The sequence below is a fragment of the Schistocerca piceifrons genome, chromosome 7 (assembly GCF_021461385.2).
Source record: "Schistocerca piceifrons isolate TAMUIC-IGC-003096 chromosome 7, iqSchPice1.1, whole genome shotgun sequence".
NCBI lineage: Eukaryota > Metazoa > Arthropoda > Insecta > Orthoptera > Acrididae > Schistocerca > Schistocerca piceifrons.
Window position 1 is genome coordinate 355,678,469 of NC_060144.1, and position 19,796 is coordinate 355,698,264.

The window sequence follows — 19,796 nt, forward strand, 5'->3', positions numbered from 1 at the left end:
CCAGACTGTTGCCCCTGCAACTACTGAAAAGACTGCTGCCCCTCTTCAGGAACCACATGTTTGTCTGGCCTCTCAACAGATACCCGGCCGTTGTGGTTGCACCTACGGTACGGCCATCTGTATCGCTGAGGCACGCAAGCCTCCCCACCAACGGCAAGGTCCATGGTTCATGGGGGAAGAAAGTGTACTTACAAACATTAAAACATAGTAAACAACATAGTGGAGAATACAAAAGACTAAACCTGCATAGTTAAAACCATAATATCCATAGGGCAGATAGTCAGTGAATAAAAAGTTTGGCAACAGAAAACATCCGGTACCCTGTAATAAGGATGCACCAATAACCAAAGAACGAAAGTGAAACACTGGACCAAAAGCAACATATCGTTGAGGTGAGAAGTAGATGGCCTCCCAGCAAGTCATCACATCATGGAGCCACCTGGCTGGTGGTTGCTGTGACTCACTCAGATGGCTCCATGATGTGGTGACTTGCTGGGAGGCCATCTGCTTCTCACCTCAACGGTATGTTGCTTTTGGTCCAGTAACTTTGGTTATAGGTGCGTCCTTACTACAGGGCACAGGATGTTTTCTTCACTATGTTGTTTACTATGTTTTAGTGTTTGTAAGTGATAATGAGGTCTCATACTCCAAAGAGTTAGGGAATGATGCAGGAGACCCGCACCACCGACTAGGTCATAGCTGAGGTGGTTTGCCATTGCCTTCCTCCGACCATAATGGGGATGAATGATGATGATGGGATGATGATGATGAAGAAGAAGACAACAACACGCAGTCATCTCGAAGCAGGGAAAATCCCTGACCCTGCCAGGAATTGAGCCCAGGGCCCTGTGCATGGGAAGCGAGAAGGCTACCGCAAGACCACGAGCTGCGGACATGTTTGTAAGTACATTTGTGTTTTTATCTGTTACCATAACTGGGTGCTTATGGTCGCACTGATGCTTTTATGTATAGGGGTTCAATCACTACCAGTGTCTATTTTTTGTTGTTCAGATAAGCAAATGCTTTCCATTGCCCAACTATTTATACATTGACCTCACCTACAGACATTATGGTTTTAAATCTGAAGGTTGGGCTTTCTACATTCTCTGCCATATTGTTTACCACATTTTAATATTTGTAAGTGCACTTGTGTTTTTATCTATTCTGGCTTTGTATCACTTTGATATAAAGAGGTTCAATCCCCATCACTGCTTCTGTCTTGTTTTTTAGATCTGCACCTGATGATGTGGCTATAAGCCACAAAAGTGGCAGTGTCTTGATAAAACTTGTACAAAATACAGGTGCTTGCAGGGTTCTTGCCATAAAATTTCTTGCAATTGCTGGGGCACAGATAGATGGCCTAACTTACTGCAGATCCTATATAGTCTGATACGGAATCCATTAAGCCAGATACCTTTCAACTTTTTCAATGACACGGACACTCATATTAATGTCGTGCACCTTTTCAGTGGTGCGAGAATTAGATCCTTTGTAAAGAAGCTTTTGAGGAGAGTTCGAAATTTCTGCATGCTGCTGTATTTCTTACCAGTCAGAATGATCAGGCAGAAGTGTTATGGAAATGCTTTGTTAGTTTGGATCCTTACAGGGAAAGTGGTGATCTTCTGGCAAAATGTTACTGAGGAAATCTACACAACCAAAATTCACAACAATCACCATAATAACTATACTGTCTGCAACATTCACATAGTGTAAGGACAAGATAAGGTAGACTGGTTTAATGAAGGCATTCGAGAATGGAACAGAAAAGGGGGTGGTTAACAATGGTTCTAAGTACCCTCCAACATTTACTAAGCAGGGGCTCACAGTTTATGTATGTAGATGTAGATAAATTCCATGATCTGGTCACTATACTGTAAACATGCAATGATAACTATCACTTTTTAACTTTCAAAGGCTCCTTCCAATGTTTTAAGTAATCTTAGAAAGAAGAAAGCCTCAGCATAACATACTGAGGTTAAAAATCCACATAAACACTCCAGCTTTCCTGTAAACAATACTTTATTCTCAGTTTAATAAATCTTGCCAAGATTCTTACTTTGATCAACCAATTTTACACACTTAGGTAAAAATCTTGGGTTCGCAGCTGCAACTACTCGACCACTGTTAATGGTAACAGACTGCCTTGTAGATGCTGTCCTTATTCTTCTGTAGCAATTGTATTGGCTGTGATATCATCAACACTCAGTCCACTGCTGTGTGAGAATGTTTTTGTCTTACACCTGCTATGCCCACATTAACATCATGATGGCCAGCTTCCTTAGTGTGCTCAGCTGCAACCTGCTGTGTTCTGTGATGGTGTGATCAGATATTTTGATCTCTGTAGCTTCTTTAATTAAATTATCCCAATAACTGTTAGCCTTTGTGATGATGGGGATGTCTTTGATTGCAATTTTGTTTCCATTTTTCAATGCATATTCAGCCCCCTTCAATTTCTCACAATAGCGAAGATGCTCACAATGTGAAGAAAATCATCTTGGGCTTCCAGACACATCAATTCTTTATCCGAGCAAGAGTTCTTTATCCGTACAAGAGTTTTCATCTATCTCTGTTGTCAAAAACTTTCCCCAAGAACTGGACCACCTACAAAATGTTTTCTGTGAAAATGGCTACAATAATAAACAATGTTAAACAGATATCACAAGTTTATTTATCTCCACAGCGCGTTTCAAAGGTTTAACCCTCCATCACAGGTGGATTTACGTTTGTTAATATGGCATTTGTGTGTGTGTTGTGTTACAATTTTTTGCAGGAACTTGTGCCACTGTCTAGCGGAGAAACAAAACACTATTTCAGAACATGGTTTTGGGTATCTTTTGACAAAAAATTAAACGTGTATCTAATGGTAAACATAAAAATAAGTAAAATAAAGTACTTCCAGTTGTCACAGGTTCCTTTCACTGTTGTAACACATCACATGTATACTCTCATATTTTGTAAACAAATATAGCATCGGAAACTACTGGGTGCATGGATCGTATAGCAGATGAGAAAACATTATCACAAAGTACAAAGAATATATGTCCTAACAACATTATTACAGAATAAAATTTTTTGAGGGATTTGTAGTGTTGTTTGAGGTGTTGAATACATTCGTTGGAATAAATACCTTAGGTGGTATATAAATCCAATTCTGACAAGTGAAAATAGCTTAAACTTCATACTCATTCATACAATCAGGTGAAGTGTTATGAACTTTATGTACAATAATCATATTGGCTACAGTGGTATAATTATATACAAATAACAATTTTGGTTGGGATTCACAGATAGATATGAAAGGCTGGAGGCAGAGGGGGAGAAAGAGAACGAGGAAGTGAGAGGGAGAGAGATTGGGTGGAAAGAGTGATTGTAAGAGAGCAAACTTACAAGACAAGGGGTCTTAAGATTATATCTGTTAGATGTAAGAAAAGAGAAGAAGTCCTTACACAAACCATTAAAACTAAATTAAACAAGAATAATGCAATAATTCGAAAAGCTGACAAGGGTAACAACTGTTGTAATGAACGAAGCAACAAATATAGAAAAAAACTTTAGACTTCTTCCAAACCAACAACATAACAGACAGCCAGAATAAAAAAGGAGATTAAACACATTTCAAACAACATCAGCTTTCTACTCACCATCCAAGAAGCAAGAAATATTGTAACAATGAGCCCACAAGCACCTTGCTTTAGATCACAACCTAAGATACACAAAGATGGGAGCCCCATGAGGCCTATAGTGAACAGTAGGAACAGCCCAACACTCAAACTCAGCAAAATGCTCTTCAAAATTCTCAAAGAGGCATACACATTCAATAACGAGAGAACACTTAAAAACACAACAGGATTTACACAACATGTCAAAAATATAGATGTACCTGCTGGAGCCACACTTGCCTCATTTGACATACAAAACCTTTATTTATCTTTGCCAATAGATCCCACACTACAGATAATCAATGCCAACCTACAAAAGCACGAAAAAATCCCTTCACCCACATAACTGAACTAATGGACCTGTTTGAATTCACACTTTCACACAACTATTTTAAATTTAACCATAAAATCTACAAACAAACAGACGGTCTGGCAATGGCCTCAAATCGTTCAGGACTGCTAGCTGAAATATTTGTAAGTAACTTAAAAGACAAAATCCTGAAATCGAATCACAACCTCTACAAAAATATCATCTACTACTACAGATATGTAGATGATACCATCATTTTAATCAAAGGCACCACAGATGATATCAGTGAGTTGAACCAGTTATTCAACAACTCCCATGAAAGCATAAAATTCACAGTTGAACACCAAACAGATGTCAGTATAAATTTCTTAAACCTTACCATTAGAATAAGGAATAACAGATATCAGTTTGAAATTTATAGTAAGCCTACCACAACACATACTACAATCCACAACTCCTATCATCCCACAGCCCACAAAATGGCAGCATTCCAGTAAATGATCAATAGAGCTATCCAACTACCACACTCTGAAGACAAATGTGATCAAGAAATTGAAATAATAAAACAAACAGCTATTGCAAAAGGTTATAACAGCTCCATAGTAGACATCCTGAAACGCACAATAATAACGGCAAAGAGCAATCGCAACATAAAAAACAAAAAGAAAATAACATCTTCCATACACAACCCTTTCTATGTAACATTTCGTATCAGATTGCCAATGTCTTCAAATGAAAAGGCATAAGCATATCCTTTACCACAGACAACAAGATCGGACAGAAGTTACCCTACATCATCTGCACACGAAACCCACTGCATCACACAGGTGTGTACAAAATTGAATGTTTGGACTGTGACTGCTTCTACATAGACCAGACACGCAGATCATTTGAGATTGTTTCAAAGAGCACATGGCAGCACCAAAAAACAAAAAAATGCCACACGTCAGCAATAGCCACCCACCTGCATGAAATAAAACACCATGTTAACAACACAAGTATCAGCATCCTACACAACCACCCAAAGGCAGAAACCTAGACAGCCTTGGAACACTCCAAATATACAAACAAAACAACCTGAATCCATCTTAAATGACAAAAATGAAAATATTTACAATAGTATCATCTCTGTTTTCAGCAGTTGCCTACATCATTAAAACATGCAAAGCGCGCGCGCGAGCCCACACACACACACACACACACACACACACACACACACACACACACACACACACCCTACTATTTACCATAAATATTTAGTTATGTTACCAAGACAGCCCCCGAGTGTACAAGAGATTGACCTCATTTACAGATATATCATAACACCAATAGCTTGTACCACTTATCAGCTTGGAACTATATGTACATCACCTACTGGCACAAATTGCACATCCATCTGCATATTTTTAAGCATTAACCAATGTATTACCGCAACCTTTAGGCAGTTATTACATGTAACAGATATAATCTTAAGAACCTTTCCTTGTAAAGTTTGCTCTCATAAAATCACTCTTTCCACCCTCTCTCCCCCGCTCACTTTCTCTCTCTCTCTCGCTCTCCCTGTGCCTCCAACCTTTCATATCTATCTATGAATCCCAACCAAAATTTTAATTTGTATATAATTTTACCACTGTGACCAATATGATTATTGTACATAAAGTTCATAACACTTCACCTGATTGTATGAATGAGTATGAAGTTTAAGCTATTTTCACTTGTCAGAATTGGATTTATATACCACCTAAGGTATTTATTCCAACGAATGTATTCAACACCTCAAACAACACTACAAATCCCTCAAAAAATTTTATTCTGTAATAATGTTGTTAGGACATATATTCTTTGTACTTTGTGATAATGTTTTCTCATCTGCTATACAATCCATGCACCCAGTAGTTTCCGATGCCATATTTGTTTACAAAATATGAGAGTATACATGTGATGTGTTACGACAGTGAAAGGAACCTGTGACAACTGGAGGTACTTTATTTTACTTATTTTTATGTTTACCATTAGATACACGTTTAATTTTTTGTCAAAAGAAACCCAAAACCATGGTCTGAAATAGTGTTTTGTTTCCCCGCTAGACAGTGGCACAAGTTCCTGCAAAATATTGTAACACAACACACACACAAATGCCATATCAACAAACGTAAATCCACCTGTGATGGAGGGTTAAACCTTTGAAACGTGCTGTGGAGATAAATAAACAGTGACTGGTAACAGTAAACGTTTTGTTTCATTTAGTCAATAACAGTCACAGTAAAGCCTAACCTAAAATGTTCACATTTAAAGATATCACAAGCATTTCATTTCAGGAGGAACCTGCAAATAGAACACTGTTGAGGAGGACAGTTAAAAAGATAGCATTTTTGCTATTGTGTGTTTCAATTACAGGGAAGATTAACTGACTCCTGGATATCAACTCAATTTTCAGTCTCCAGCTAAAATATGCCAATTCACAAGGCCTATTAACAATAATGTATGCCTCAGAGCTTCTAGCATTTATAAAAATTCGATGTATGAGATTTGACAGTAATACATCTGGGTGGACCATGCACACAGAAAACCAGGCTGTGATTACACTATCAGGAGAAATTGGCAGAAGCCAAACATGTACTGAAAAAATGGATGCAAAGTTGCATTCAATGACACCTCTATCACCACAAAGGTGAATGGTTCCTGGGACGGCATAATAAAGTGATTACATAGATCAAAATACCTGATAACACCATCAATAAAGATTGCACTTCGCATTTGAGCACAGGATGGAACCCAGTATCACAACTGTAAGTGGTCATGGTGAATGTGGGACAGAAACATTGTCTTATGTGACAATGGAAAGTACTGCTGATGTCACAGCCAATACCATTGTTATATAAGGACAGGGCAGTAAGCACATGGCATTCATTTACCAGTTGACACCGGTTGAGGAATACTTGGATGAAAGCTTGTGGAAGTATAATCTCCTGACATGGCTGGAAGCATGAGAAAATTATATTTAGTCAAACTGCCATGACACCATGTATTCATACAAATTAGTTGTCTGACTTGTACTAAACTACTGAAAAAACTTTTTTTAAAAAAATCATGAGTTTGACTTTGAAATCAACAAATGCTGATCAGCTATTACTGTAGCACAGTTGCTGCCATAAAATCACACATACCTATGCTAAAATGACAAAATTTTGTCTGTGAACCTTTGGGATTGACAACAACACATTGCATAAGGGCCTTTTTGGGCCTGTCTTGTTCCTTTTAGAGTGTGCAAGACCGATTTGCAAGTTTAAGCTACTACCATAGTCTATTAAACATGTAGTCTTCTTAACCGTCTCTGTAACTGCAGAATAGCTGGCTTGTTTCACACTGGTTCAGCCTCTATTAAACTTAGTACAACATTCCTTGACATTGTCATGTATCAGAATAACACTTGTGTAACTAAATTTGGCAAAATTATGACCAGAACATTTCTGTTATCATGAGAAACCCTCTGAAAACTCCAAGCAGTGAAAGCATTCCATGGAGCTACACTGTGCTCAGATTTGGGGCAATCCACCCCCCCCCCTCCTTCTCCATCATAAATCTGCCCCCAGAAGTGATATGACAGCACCTGCACAGTTCAGATTGTCAATGACTATGGCAGTCTGCTGAACAGCAATGAAAGAGCATGAAATTACTCTCTGGATTGAAATCTGGATCAAATTACTTCTTTGATCACCCATTCCTATTGGCTTGGAAATGATATACTCTATCATTTAAAACTATGAAATCCCTGATCATGTGATCAGATATTAACTTTAGGTCGATAACCACAAATGAAAACTGCAACTATATTCTTGTGAACAAAAGGACTATCAAGAGAAGATAAGGAACCACTGGAACATGTGGAAATAAACAGAACAGTTACAGCTTGAATAAAATAATTTTGTGACTGACAGACTGCAGTAGCTGCAGGCAGCCCCAACTGACAAGATTCAACATTTACCAAAACAGATAACAGTGAGCATGTGGCACTTAAGAAATAACTGAAATTCTCAGGTACATGTTCAGTACCACTCACTTCATTGAGAGGTCAGTCACAAAATTATTTTAATCTAGCAAGTCAAATTCAGGATTCTGCCATTGAAAGTTAATTTATCAGAAAATTAGAGAGACAAATATGCACAGAATACTGAACAGTAAGATAAAGTGTAAGCTAGGCAACATAAAAGAATATACAAAATGTTAATCATACAAAGAGAAGAGAGTATTACAAATAAATAGTAGCTTAAAAATTCTGCATATGATACTGTAATAATGTTTTTTAATGCAGGTAATAATATTTTTAATTCTTCAAAAAAGAAAATAGGTAACCCGAGATAAATGTTTGCTAAGTAATACTTAGTAGAAATTCATCAGTTAATAATGATTACCACTATGTACTTTCATTTATCAAATAATATTTAAATCACCATCATTTTCTTACAATGTGTATAATTACATGTTCATTATGTCATTTCTCTTTGAATGATATTCTATTATTGGTAGGAAGTTTTGATAGGATTATAAAGTTGGGGAAATAGCATGGAAAAAGACTAAAAGATACAATAAAAATCAATATATTGTGACAACTGCAGCAATTGTCTGTATGTACAAACACATTCATTACAATTTTTGGAATATCAAAACAGGCACAAAGGAAGGCCACCTTTGACACACAAATGAGACCATAAGTGAAGCTGAAGTATCACTTAAGAGGGGAGCCCAAACTGACATTTTTAATTTCTCAGTCAAGTTTTGGAAGAAGAACGATATGGGAACTTAAATTGATTGTTTCTACAATCACCAAGTATGATCACGTATATTAACCCTTGCTCTTCTTATATAAATTCTAAAACTGAAAGTGCAATGTACTTTATCCAATAAGCTCCTCCTCTCCTTTTATTACTTTCAGTTTCACAGTAGCTCTCTGAGCTATTATTTCAATCATGTTAACATGACAGTTAAACAACATGTTTACTCATGCATTTACACTAAGGCAGCTGCAGTCTACACCATCATGATGTCGTTGTCATCAATGTCTGTCGATTGAATAAATACTGAGTAATGCCACTCAAATATAGTGGCACAGAATGATGAATATGGAGGTTTTCCTGAATAAAATCTGGTAGAGATGAAGAAAAGGCTGTCTCCAACAGGTCAAGACTGTCATCAGATTTCATCTGCAGAAAAATGTAAAAGTTAAAGTTTTTGTCCATACCAACTAAAGTACTTGAAAACATTTTTACACTTAACTAATAGACATTACTTAACAAAAATGGTTCCAGAAAACATATTTACTGACTGTCACAAATAGCTGTTGCTGTTTTGTATATTGTCATTTACACAGGTTATAAGGAAACTACAACAAACGTAGCATGAAATATGTTCTAGATCTTCTATTGTAAATGCAAACACAAAGGCACACACCAAGTCCCACTTCCCCTATGAACAAGTGATCCTTGCGATCTCTTAGTCAGTTGTTTACTGAAGATCACCCAATAATCTGACAACTAGTTAGAAATAAACAAAAATCAGTTGAACATACACAGTTTACTTGTTGTCGTCGTCGTTGTTGTTGTTGTTGTTGTTGTTGTTGTCTTCAGTCCAGAGACTGGTTTGATGCAGCCCTCCATGCTACTCTATCCTGTGCAAGCTTCATCATCTCCCAGTACCTACTGCAACCTACATCCTTCTGGATCTGTTTAGTGTATTCATCTCTTGGTCTCCCTCTACAATTTTTACCCTCTGGACTGCCCCCCAATACTAAATCGGTGATCCTTTGATGCCTCAGAATATGTCCTACCAACCGATCCCTTCTTCTAGTCCAGTTATGCCGCAAATTTCTCTTCTCCCCAATTCTATTCAATACCTCCTCATTAGTTATGTGATCTACCCATCTAATCATCAGCATTCTTCTGTAGCACCCCATTTCGAAAGCTTCTATTCTCTTTTTGTCTAAACTGTTTATCGTCCTCGTTTCACTTCCATACATGGCTACACTCCATACAAATACTTTGAGAAGAGACTTCCTCACACTTAAATCTATACTCGATGTTAAATTTCTCTTCTTCAGAAACGCTTTCCTTGCCATTGCCAGCCTACATTTTATATCCTCTCTACTTCGACCATCATCAGTTATTTTGCTCCCTAAATAGAAAAACTTGTTTGCTACCTTAAGCGTCACATTTCCTAATCTAACACCCTCAGCATCACCTGATTTAATTCGACTACATTACATTATCCTTGTTTTGCTATTGTTGGTGTTCATCTTATATCCTCCTTTCAAGACACTGTCCATTCCGTTCAACTGCTCTTCTAAGTCCTTTGCTGTCTCTGACAGAATTACAATGTCATCGACGAATCTCAAAGTTTTTATTTCTTCTCCATGGATTTTTACTATGAATTTTTCTTTTGTTTCCTTTACTGCTTGCTCAATATACAGATTGAGTAACATCGGGGATAGGCTCCAACCCTGTTTCACTCCCTTCCCAACCACTGCTTCCCTTTCATGTCACTGGACTCTTGTAACTGCCATCTGGTTTCTGTACAAACTGTAAATAGCCCTTCGCTCCCTGTATTTTACCCCTGCCACCTACATAATTTGAAAGAGAGTATTCCAGTCAACATTGTCAAAAGCTTTCTCCAAGTCTACAAATGCTAGAAATGTAGGTTTGCCTTTCCTTAATCTATTTTACTTGTTATTCAACCTTAAATACTGATTCAGAGACAGAGGATAGGAGAACTGTACTGTAGTGGAGGAATGTTCTCAGCTTGCAATTCACATGTGAATATTTGGGGGAAGGGAGAGGCAGAGAGGAGGGGCTGAGGATGGGGGAGTTTGGGGTGAAGCAGCACTGCAGTTATCCATGTTGTACTGGGCAGCATGCTCTGCCATTAGCTGGTTAACTTGTCCTTGGCTAAGCTTTGCCAACAGTAGTTCACAGAGGTGGACAACTGCTCATTGGTCCCCTTGTTAACTTGAAAAGCTTTGCAGCTGCTATTCATAACCGAAATAAAAAATGAGTTTCACAGAGGGCCCTGTCTCTGATGAGGAAGACATGATATACCAATGGCAGAATTATGACAAGGGGCCATATGTAGACATGCCTTTTATACGGATATGAACAAACAAGGAAGGAAGATTAGTGTTAAATCCTGTTGCCGCTGAGGACATTAAAGATGGAGATATGGACCAATGGCAGGAAATGGCATGCGGGTGGATCAGAATACTTCTTAGGTTGGCCAGTGATAAAGATTTTATGCACAATGCTACTCATTTTAGGGCACAAAGCAGGACTGTTAAGTCAAATCTCTGTGCAATAATAATGCATGGTATTATTTACAGTAGGTATAAACATTTAGGCAAGAAAACCGAACTAAGTTACGATGACTGTTGTTTGGTATTTTATAAAACAATGTCACTTCATTCTGGGGTACATAATTACTGTGGCTGTCAATGCAACAACACAGTGTATGACCATTATTGTTCTCTTATGCTTAAAGAATTATTGTCAAATTGTCTTAACAGAATACATCACTTTTGTGTTGTTATGTCAATGTAAATGCATTACAGGATATGCTGGATAATTCTCGTTACAATATGTGAGATATATAGTGTAATTCAATGGTTATTTTTGCAAATATTAAAAGAAAAAGAAATTAGTGTTTAATGTCCCATCAAGGATGAGGTCATTAGAGGCAGTGCATAAGTTTTTGCTATTGTTGTTTTCATTATTAACCACCACTGTTTCTGTTTCGTCTTTTTAACTACACAAATATCATCACCATTATCTTCCTTTCCAGGATTAGGCTGGTGCCTGTTCTGAACTCAAAATCAAGTAGGCTGCAGTACCTAGAGGTGGCAGCCCCATCATGCAATTTAATCTGCGCAGTTTTCAAAACACAGCTAGGGGGTTATAAAGTTAATGGCAGGCTCATAAACAGCATCAGATACAGGACTGGATCAACTGAACTATACAAATATTTAAAGAAATATTTGATGGATTGTAGAATTTTCTCTCTGTTGTTAGTTTCATCATAACTGGTGAAATGTGATCTCTATTGAGCATAAGGTTCTGTTGTGTTTAGTTCACGCTCTTATTGTTTCTTTTACCACAACTTTTTATTCAACATATATACGTTTTAAGAGTGCTTCAGCCTAATCCAATATATTCTATCATGTTCCTATTAAGTCCCCTGTATACAATAACTTCTTGGTCAAATTTGCTGTCTCCTATCCATGGGTTTGTCACACAAGTGTGCAGGTGTTACAACAAAGTCTGGAAAATTTAGCCTTATTTTTGAAGCGGCTGTCACACTATGCATATCGTGTAACGAAGTATTTTGACACTAGTGGGAATTGCTACCAATACACGCAAAGCATTTCTTGTACTGACTTTAGCACTATGTATAAAGAAGAAAAATAAAACAAAATGCTGGTCCACGGAATGATTGAAATTCAGAAAAAAATACACACATTAAAATCTGATAAAGGAAACATTGCACACTGAACATGATGATTACATCAACTTTAATTTATTTTTATTTCATTCAGCTCCCACTTTTGCATTGTGCATGGAATACTGGTTTTCTTCTTAACATCTTGCTGCAGAATATATGCCCAGGAAAGACACAACACCCTAATCATTTTGGTAATTGCTGGTGCTCTTTTTCTCCGTCCATATTTTCCTTAGGTCGTAGTTTCCACAGTTGTGGAAACTCATGAAGCAATGAGACAAACTATAATAAAAACTCTTTCTCACTTAAACTGCATTGCAAAACATCACATATCTGTCAAATCGTCTGTCAATCAAAATTTCTCTCAGACATCTGAAACACATCAAACAAAGCTGCACACTGCCACATAATTTGACAAACTAATGATTTTTCTACATACTTACAAAATCTTCTGCTGTAAATATAAGTACTTTAATCAAATAATTGCCTCTTTCATCTATGTCTGTATAACCACTATTTTTGAAGACGTTGAACTTGTTTGCTAACTATTATCAGGTATGTCACCTAATTCTTAAGTAAGTTACCTTATTCCACATTTCTGATTTCTTCCTAGTGACTGTATTTGTTTCTAGTTTTCTATCTTTTTTATTCTACATCTCGTAAGTCAAAAGTGCTTTAGAACCAACACATATTCAATAATTTCTTTACTGTTTCACAAAACTTATTCACTTTCATTTCTTCCTTATCTAGTCCTTTTATGCTTGTTTCTTTTGAAGGTGTGTTGAGGGGAAACGTGTTCCTCTTAGCAACTGTATTATAATCCAAAGTTCCCCACTGAACAAGAACCATTTTAGTTTTTTTGTCCTATTACTTTTTATTAAATTTCTCAGCCCTCCCCCCTTCTTCCCCCAATCATCTTGTGGTGGTGGTTGCCGTCACTGAACGGATTTTGTAACTCTTCACAGAGCACCTCTACCTCATCAGAATGTGAAAGTGTTGGATCACAGACTTCAGAGATTTCTATAAAATATATTTGTCTACATTTAAAACAATTATTACAGTTCTGTCTGAGATTACTTCAATATCTGTACTAATGTTATCAATTTTCCAGTTCACTGTAAATCCTATATGTAGTAATAAAACTTATTTCCCAAGTTTAATTCAAACATGTCATTCTTTCAGCTCACTTTTAATAACCTTATTATTTCTCATTTAATGTTATGTAACAACTCCTCTTACGCCTCCACTAACTCATCTTTTAACCCTGAAGTTCAGCATTTTATTGTCCCTAAATAAGAAGTAGTCAAAACAGTTGGGGTTTTAAGGTCTCTGCTACTGCCCATTCAGCCAATATTTGTGTAGTACTGTGGAGGCACAGATGGACATGGGCAAGCTATTGGTGTGAGTTTTCATAGTCCATGCTCCTATCAATCTTTGACCTGGGTCAGGATACAGACTACCCATGGTACAGTTGCCTGTCATAGCTTAAGGAGCTTGGTAACGCCTATTTATAGTGCAAAATCTCTGGCAGAGCATGGCTCCAGCCTCAACTCAGGCCTGAGTGCTTCTATACATCAGAGCTCTAGATAAACATGACCAGTTCACATACTGATCATGCACCGAAGGAGTCCTCGAGTCAATACTGTAATTAAGCTGTCAGTCAGTCTTTGACAGACACAGGGCGATCAAGTATAAAGGATTGAAACACCATGCATTATGCAGTGTAGTTTAATGATCAGTTCATCCATATTTGCTCCTTAAAAATGGATCCATCAAGCTGGTTACATTATGAGCCTAACAGTTGCACAACCTTGAACAAATGGAGTGGAAATTAGGATCTACCATAGGTGGTCTCCTTGTATACACACATCCACCCACAACATTCCTGAGGTACTGCGGACACACATGCATGCACCACTCGGGTTTTCCTATAGTACTATGGACATCCATACGCATCCTGGGCCGTCGACCTATCACTGCTGCGGACGAGTTACTTCCATATCTCAGCGAACATAGAAATTTCATACAATATATGGGACTCATTGCATGCTATCATTTGGGGGGGGGGGGGAATTGTTTTTGTTTTGACATCTTGAATCGTTTATGAGATGTGATAATTGTTATGACCACGATTTGCAATGTGCAGGGACGTGAATGGGCAAATTGTGACTGTTTTGCTCTAAATTTTAAACAAAAATTCGAAATCTTATCTACATTTCATTTAATGCAATATATGAGCTAAAATAAACCATATACAATGGGTTTTTTTACCTCTGCAAAATCTTTAAAATTCCGTGCAGTGATGTACTTAATTTGATTCAGTGCAGTGAGTATTGCATCCTTTATCAAGCAAAGACAAGACTATAAGATGTGCAAAAATCAAATTTTTTCACATAATAATTTTTGCAAAATTGGACAATAAGTATTTAATATTGGCTGAAACGTAATATTTCAGCACAGGCACCAGCGTTTGGTGAGCAGTACAGCCATAACAAAAAGCATTTCAGCACAAAATACAGAGAGGTCGTTTGTAGCAGTAAAAGTGTTAAGATGCAATTAAGGGAGAAACCCCCCATTCCAAATTAATAACCACAAGAATTAGTGATTAGGAAATATTTTACTTCAACTACTTTTTCAATTTTGGTTAATACAACCTCACTTGGTCATTTGCACAAATCATTACAAACTAACCATTCCATAAAAGCAGATGATGTTAAGACTTTTGGAGTGAACCATAGTGTTTCTTCAAAGCCAACATGGGAAAATTTCTCACTTTTATAATCTTATGATGAAGAGTCATTCACATCTCTAGTAACTACAGAACTGCAAACCACCACAATAGCAATTATGTAACAGTATCAGCTTCTTCAAGTGGATTAGGCATTTATGTGCTCCGAAGACAGTCTTTCATATTATGTTAAATACAATGTATCTTGAAGTAAAAAGACCTCACTTCACACTGAATACCATCTTCAGCAGCCATGTCCTTTCCTACATAGCTGTAAAGGTGTATCTTACATATTAACAGAATGGGTATTTACCAGCACTTATTTAAAATAACAGATAATCCCGACCAGTCTTTTCTCAGCTGAGGCTGATATGAAATGTTACCACTTCAAAAAGATTCTGGTTTCATTGAATTAAGAAATTAAACCTTTTCCACTGTAGAAACCTACTCCTTGCAAACACCCTTTTACTCCAGTCGCACCACTAGAATTGTACAAAATTACAGACACAGCAACATACGAAAGCTCACATGACTTACCAACTAATGTGTGTATAGAGCTGCTCTTTATGTAGGAATGACCACCACTAATCTGGCTGAATGTATGATTGAAAGAGACCTACTTAGTTTTGGGTGTCTAGTACCCAGTTGCAGCCCCTACTCCATAGTGTGGCTAATGTGGCCTGAGTGTTAACACTACCACATCATCATTTGAATCCTCCCACCTATCATTAGTGTTCCTGAACTCTAGAGATGAGAACTTGCTCTCCAACACAAGCTCGAACTCTGCCACCCTTTATGACATAACAACCATCAGTATAACTTCCCTCCCACCCTTTCCTTCATGGTAGTTATTAGAATTTTATGATTTGCCTATTTATTTTCCTTTTTCACCATCTCTTTTGCCATTTTCTCCACCACAGCACTTACTCATCTAATGCCTTTCTCATTTCTCACAGCAGGTGGCCCCACTCAAGCTATCTTCTGGGTAACGAGCCCATTTAACCCCTCTGTCCCTCCATCTTTTCTGGAGAATGAACATATTATTACGAAATCTAGAAGTATTGTTTCCTATTTTAAATATTTCTATTATTAGTATAGAAACTTGAATCTTCTGAACAGAGGTACTGGCTAGTCCTTCTACATGTCTATAATTTTAACAACACTTAATCACAACCATTGGTAACTGAAGATGTTTATATCCAATCCTTCAGTATGACAGAAGATTTTAATACGGAATTATGATAACTGATCACAGCATACTTAAAAAGTATGCTTTCATCATTCAGTTTCTTGGGTACTTTGTGTGAAACCTTTGTAGACACATCACATCAAACCTGCAGTTATTTCCTGAGTTACCCACAATGAGATAATTTACAGTTGCAATTTTTCACATTTTCCTCTCATCAGCTGTCTCCATGTTGTAACATTTTCCATGTCATTGCAATTATAAAGGTGACTCTGATACATAGAAGTACCTCCAACATATTCATCTCAGGAGAACAGTAGCATGTCAGTGGTTAAAGCCAGAGGTCTTAAGTCTCTGTGCTCATGGACAGTTGTCTCACTGTTTTAATGTTATTAACATGACAGAGACTGTGTCAATTTACACAGCACTTTACTCACTATGTGGTATAAGTCTTGTATTTTCCCATATATCTATACATCAATTTGTATAGAGACAAAGAAAAACATAAGGAAAGCCACACAAATGCATTAGTTAATTGCCAACACTGTATTGCATATACAACACAGCCTGAAATAAGACCATGTTGGTGGCTCAAGCTGCTGTTTACAGGGAAACTTACCTGATAAAAGCAATGTCAATAACAACCTGGGGAACAAGGATTAAAAGGTCAATTAAAACTGGAGACAATAGTAAATGATCTCCAATGACATATCACTGGATAAGAGGGCTATAGTTTATAAACAAAGCTTCTGGTACAGATTTCTGTATCAATGCTATTCTATTATATATAAGAACATATAGGTCACTGAGTTAATGGAAACATAGTACAGCCCATTTGAGTCAACTTTATTATTATAAGATTATATATAAAAACAAAGATGAGGTGACTTACCGAACAAAAGCGCTGGCAGGTCGATAGACACACAAACAAACACAAACATACACACAAAATTCAAGCTTTCGCAACAAACTGTTGCCTCATCAGGAAAGAGGGAAGGAGAGGGGAAGACGAAAGGAAGTGGGTTTTAAGGGAGAGGGTAAGGAGTCATTCCAATCCCGGGAGCGGAAAGCTAACTGGAGATCTGGAATGAAAAAAGGCGAAAAGGTGTTGGTTACAGCTGGGCTATGTTGGACTTGGGTTGGTAGACAACGATGTGCATAAAGGTTCTCTGCCACGTGCCCAAATTAGTATTACAGCTGCAGAAATAACCTAGAGAACAAATGAAATGTTCATTCTGCTTCTCAAATAAATGAATCAAACTAAAATATGAATATCCTTATGTGGATGACAGGCATATTGTGTTACCTTAAACATGAGGTGATCATCTTGTGAATCTGCATACATGCTCGCCAGACGGTAGTGATTCTGTTGAATGCGATCTATCTTATAACCCAAAAGTACATAACAAGCTTCACGAAATTCCTGGCCGGAAGATGTAAATGCCTCTTTCATTCGCTGCATTTTGAGCTGATAAGACGTCAACTGCTCACGGAGTTCTGTAAGAAGCAAAAATATGTTTTATAAAACTTCTAACACATTCAATAAAATAGAGGTGATTAAAAATTATGGGCACAGACTTAAAGATATTACACTTCATAAAAGAAAGGCATTGAAGAAGCCTCTTCCAGCAACAATAATGTTTCCAATATAGTGAAGTGTAGATGCAGCACACATTCTGCACTTTTACTAAACTTTCTCCACAACTGATTACATTGCTAACACACCGATCAACTGATTACATTGCTAACGCACCGATCAGTACTAGTATTACAGCTGCATTATGGCAATTATTGCTGTGATGCTTCCGCCACCCGCAACAGAACATTCAGTCACCAAGGTGACATCTATAAGTGCTTGGCCGGCCAGCCACCAGGACACTGAGCTGCTCAGCCACTATATCTGTATGGCCACCATACAGCCAGGCCCTGAGCAGTTTGACAGTCATCCATTCGAGACTCTAGCAGCCAAATCCATCCAGCGACGACTGATCCATCTGTCAGAAACTAATACATCAATTTGGCATCCACAGAGCATACGTTGTTCATTAGACTACTGATACTTGCCAAGGTCTGGAGTTTGGCACTGTCCCATCTCAAAGTCATCCCCAGCACTACAGCTGTTGACACCAATGTTAGGTATCCCTGATCTATCACCATGACAGTCAACCACCACTGTGTGAGCTCTCAACTGCAGTCTGACACTACACTATATGACATACTGTAGTGTGAGCAAGACATATGGACAGGAGGTGGATGTCGTATTCTGCCATTTCATGAAAGAGGGGAGAATGCAATTGCTGTGATATGCTCCCCATAAATGTTAACACAGGAAAACTTATATGCAGAGTCAGTGGAAGATTACTTTATAAACAAATCTGTAAGGAGAAGTGCACGCAAGTTTCGTTGCATACAGGCTCATGGGTATCCATGGCAGTCAAGATGGAGTAAGAAATTTGGACCTGCCTGCAAATGGAGTATGGAAGGGAAAGTGTTGGTATATAAATTAACAGCTTGATGACAGGATTATAGAAGAAAGTACCAGCCCATTAGCGGCACCCATGGTAACTGTATCCAAAAAGAGCAGGAATGAGAGGAGGGCATACTTATGCTGTGATTATCAATATTTAAAGCAATGGTTAGTCATGGAATGCTTACACAATGTTGAATGTTATGGAAACACCGAAAAACAAAGGCTTTACAATAATGGATTTGTAATGCAGATACCATCACTTGGCAGTAGCACAAATTGATCAATACAAGACTGAGTTTACAGGTGTGTGCGCTTGCTATTCATAACACGAATTCCGTTTGGATTGAAAAATGTACTGGTGATGTTCCAGCACCTGTTAAACAGAGTACTACCAGGCCTGAAACCACGGCATTGTGTATGAGGATGCTGTGTTTTCAAAGGACATCCAGGAGCATTTAGCATAGTTACATATGTTTGTGTATGAGGATGCTGTGTTTTCAAAGGACATCCAGGAGCATTTAGCACAGTTACATATGTATTTGGTCAACTATGAACAGCACAAATTGGAGAAATGCCACTATGTGTTAAAGGAGGTTCACCTATTAGGCAATATTATTGGCCAGTATGGTTTGTAGACAGATCCTCGACTTTTACAAATTGCGTGGGAATTTCCTATAACTAATGAAGCGAGATATCTGCAGTTCTTTATGGGCATGGCTAAAACATTACCACAAATTTGTGCATAGCTCTGCAGAAATTGGGACACCCCTCATATATCTTCTGAAGAAGTGGGTATTTTCCTTGAACACCACATTGTGAAGGAACCTTTATGTGGTTGAAGGACTTATTGAACACGGATACTATTCTTGGCGGATTACCAGAAGCAGCCTATACCATTGTGATGGCTTTGGTTTGTTTTGTTTTATCTTGTTTTAGGGTGCAAAAACAACTAGGGTCATACGTGC

General features: G+C 37.7%; 1 protein-coding gene across 1 annotated transcript in view; it reads right to left on the minus strand.

The window, feature by feature from the left end:
* Positions 1-8,551: 8,551 nt before the first annotated feature.
* Positions 8,552-19,796, minus strand: part of LOC124804899 (mitotic spindle assembly checkpoint protein MAD1) — a 104,396-nt gene continuing 93,151 nt past the window's right edge. Inside the window, 2 exon segments of the mRNA XM_047265272.1 lie at positions 8,552-9,170; positions 17,668-17,858. Of these exon segments, the coding sequence (XP_047121228.1) occupies positions 9,006-9,170; positions 17,668-17,858 (356 nt within the window). The 3' untranslated portion in view covers positions 8,552-9,005.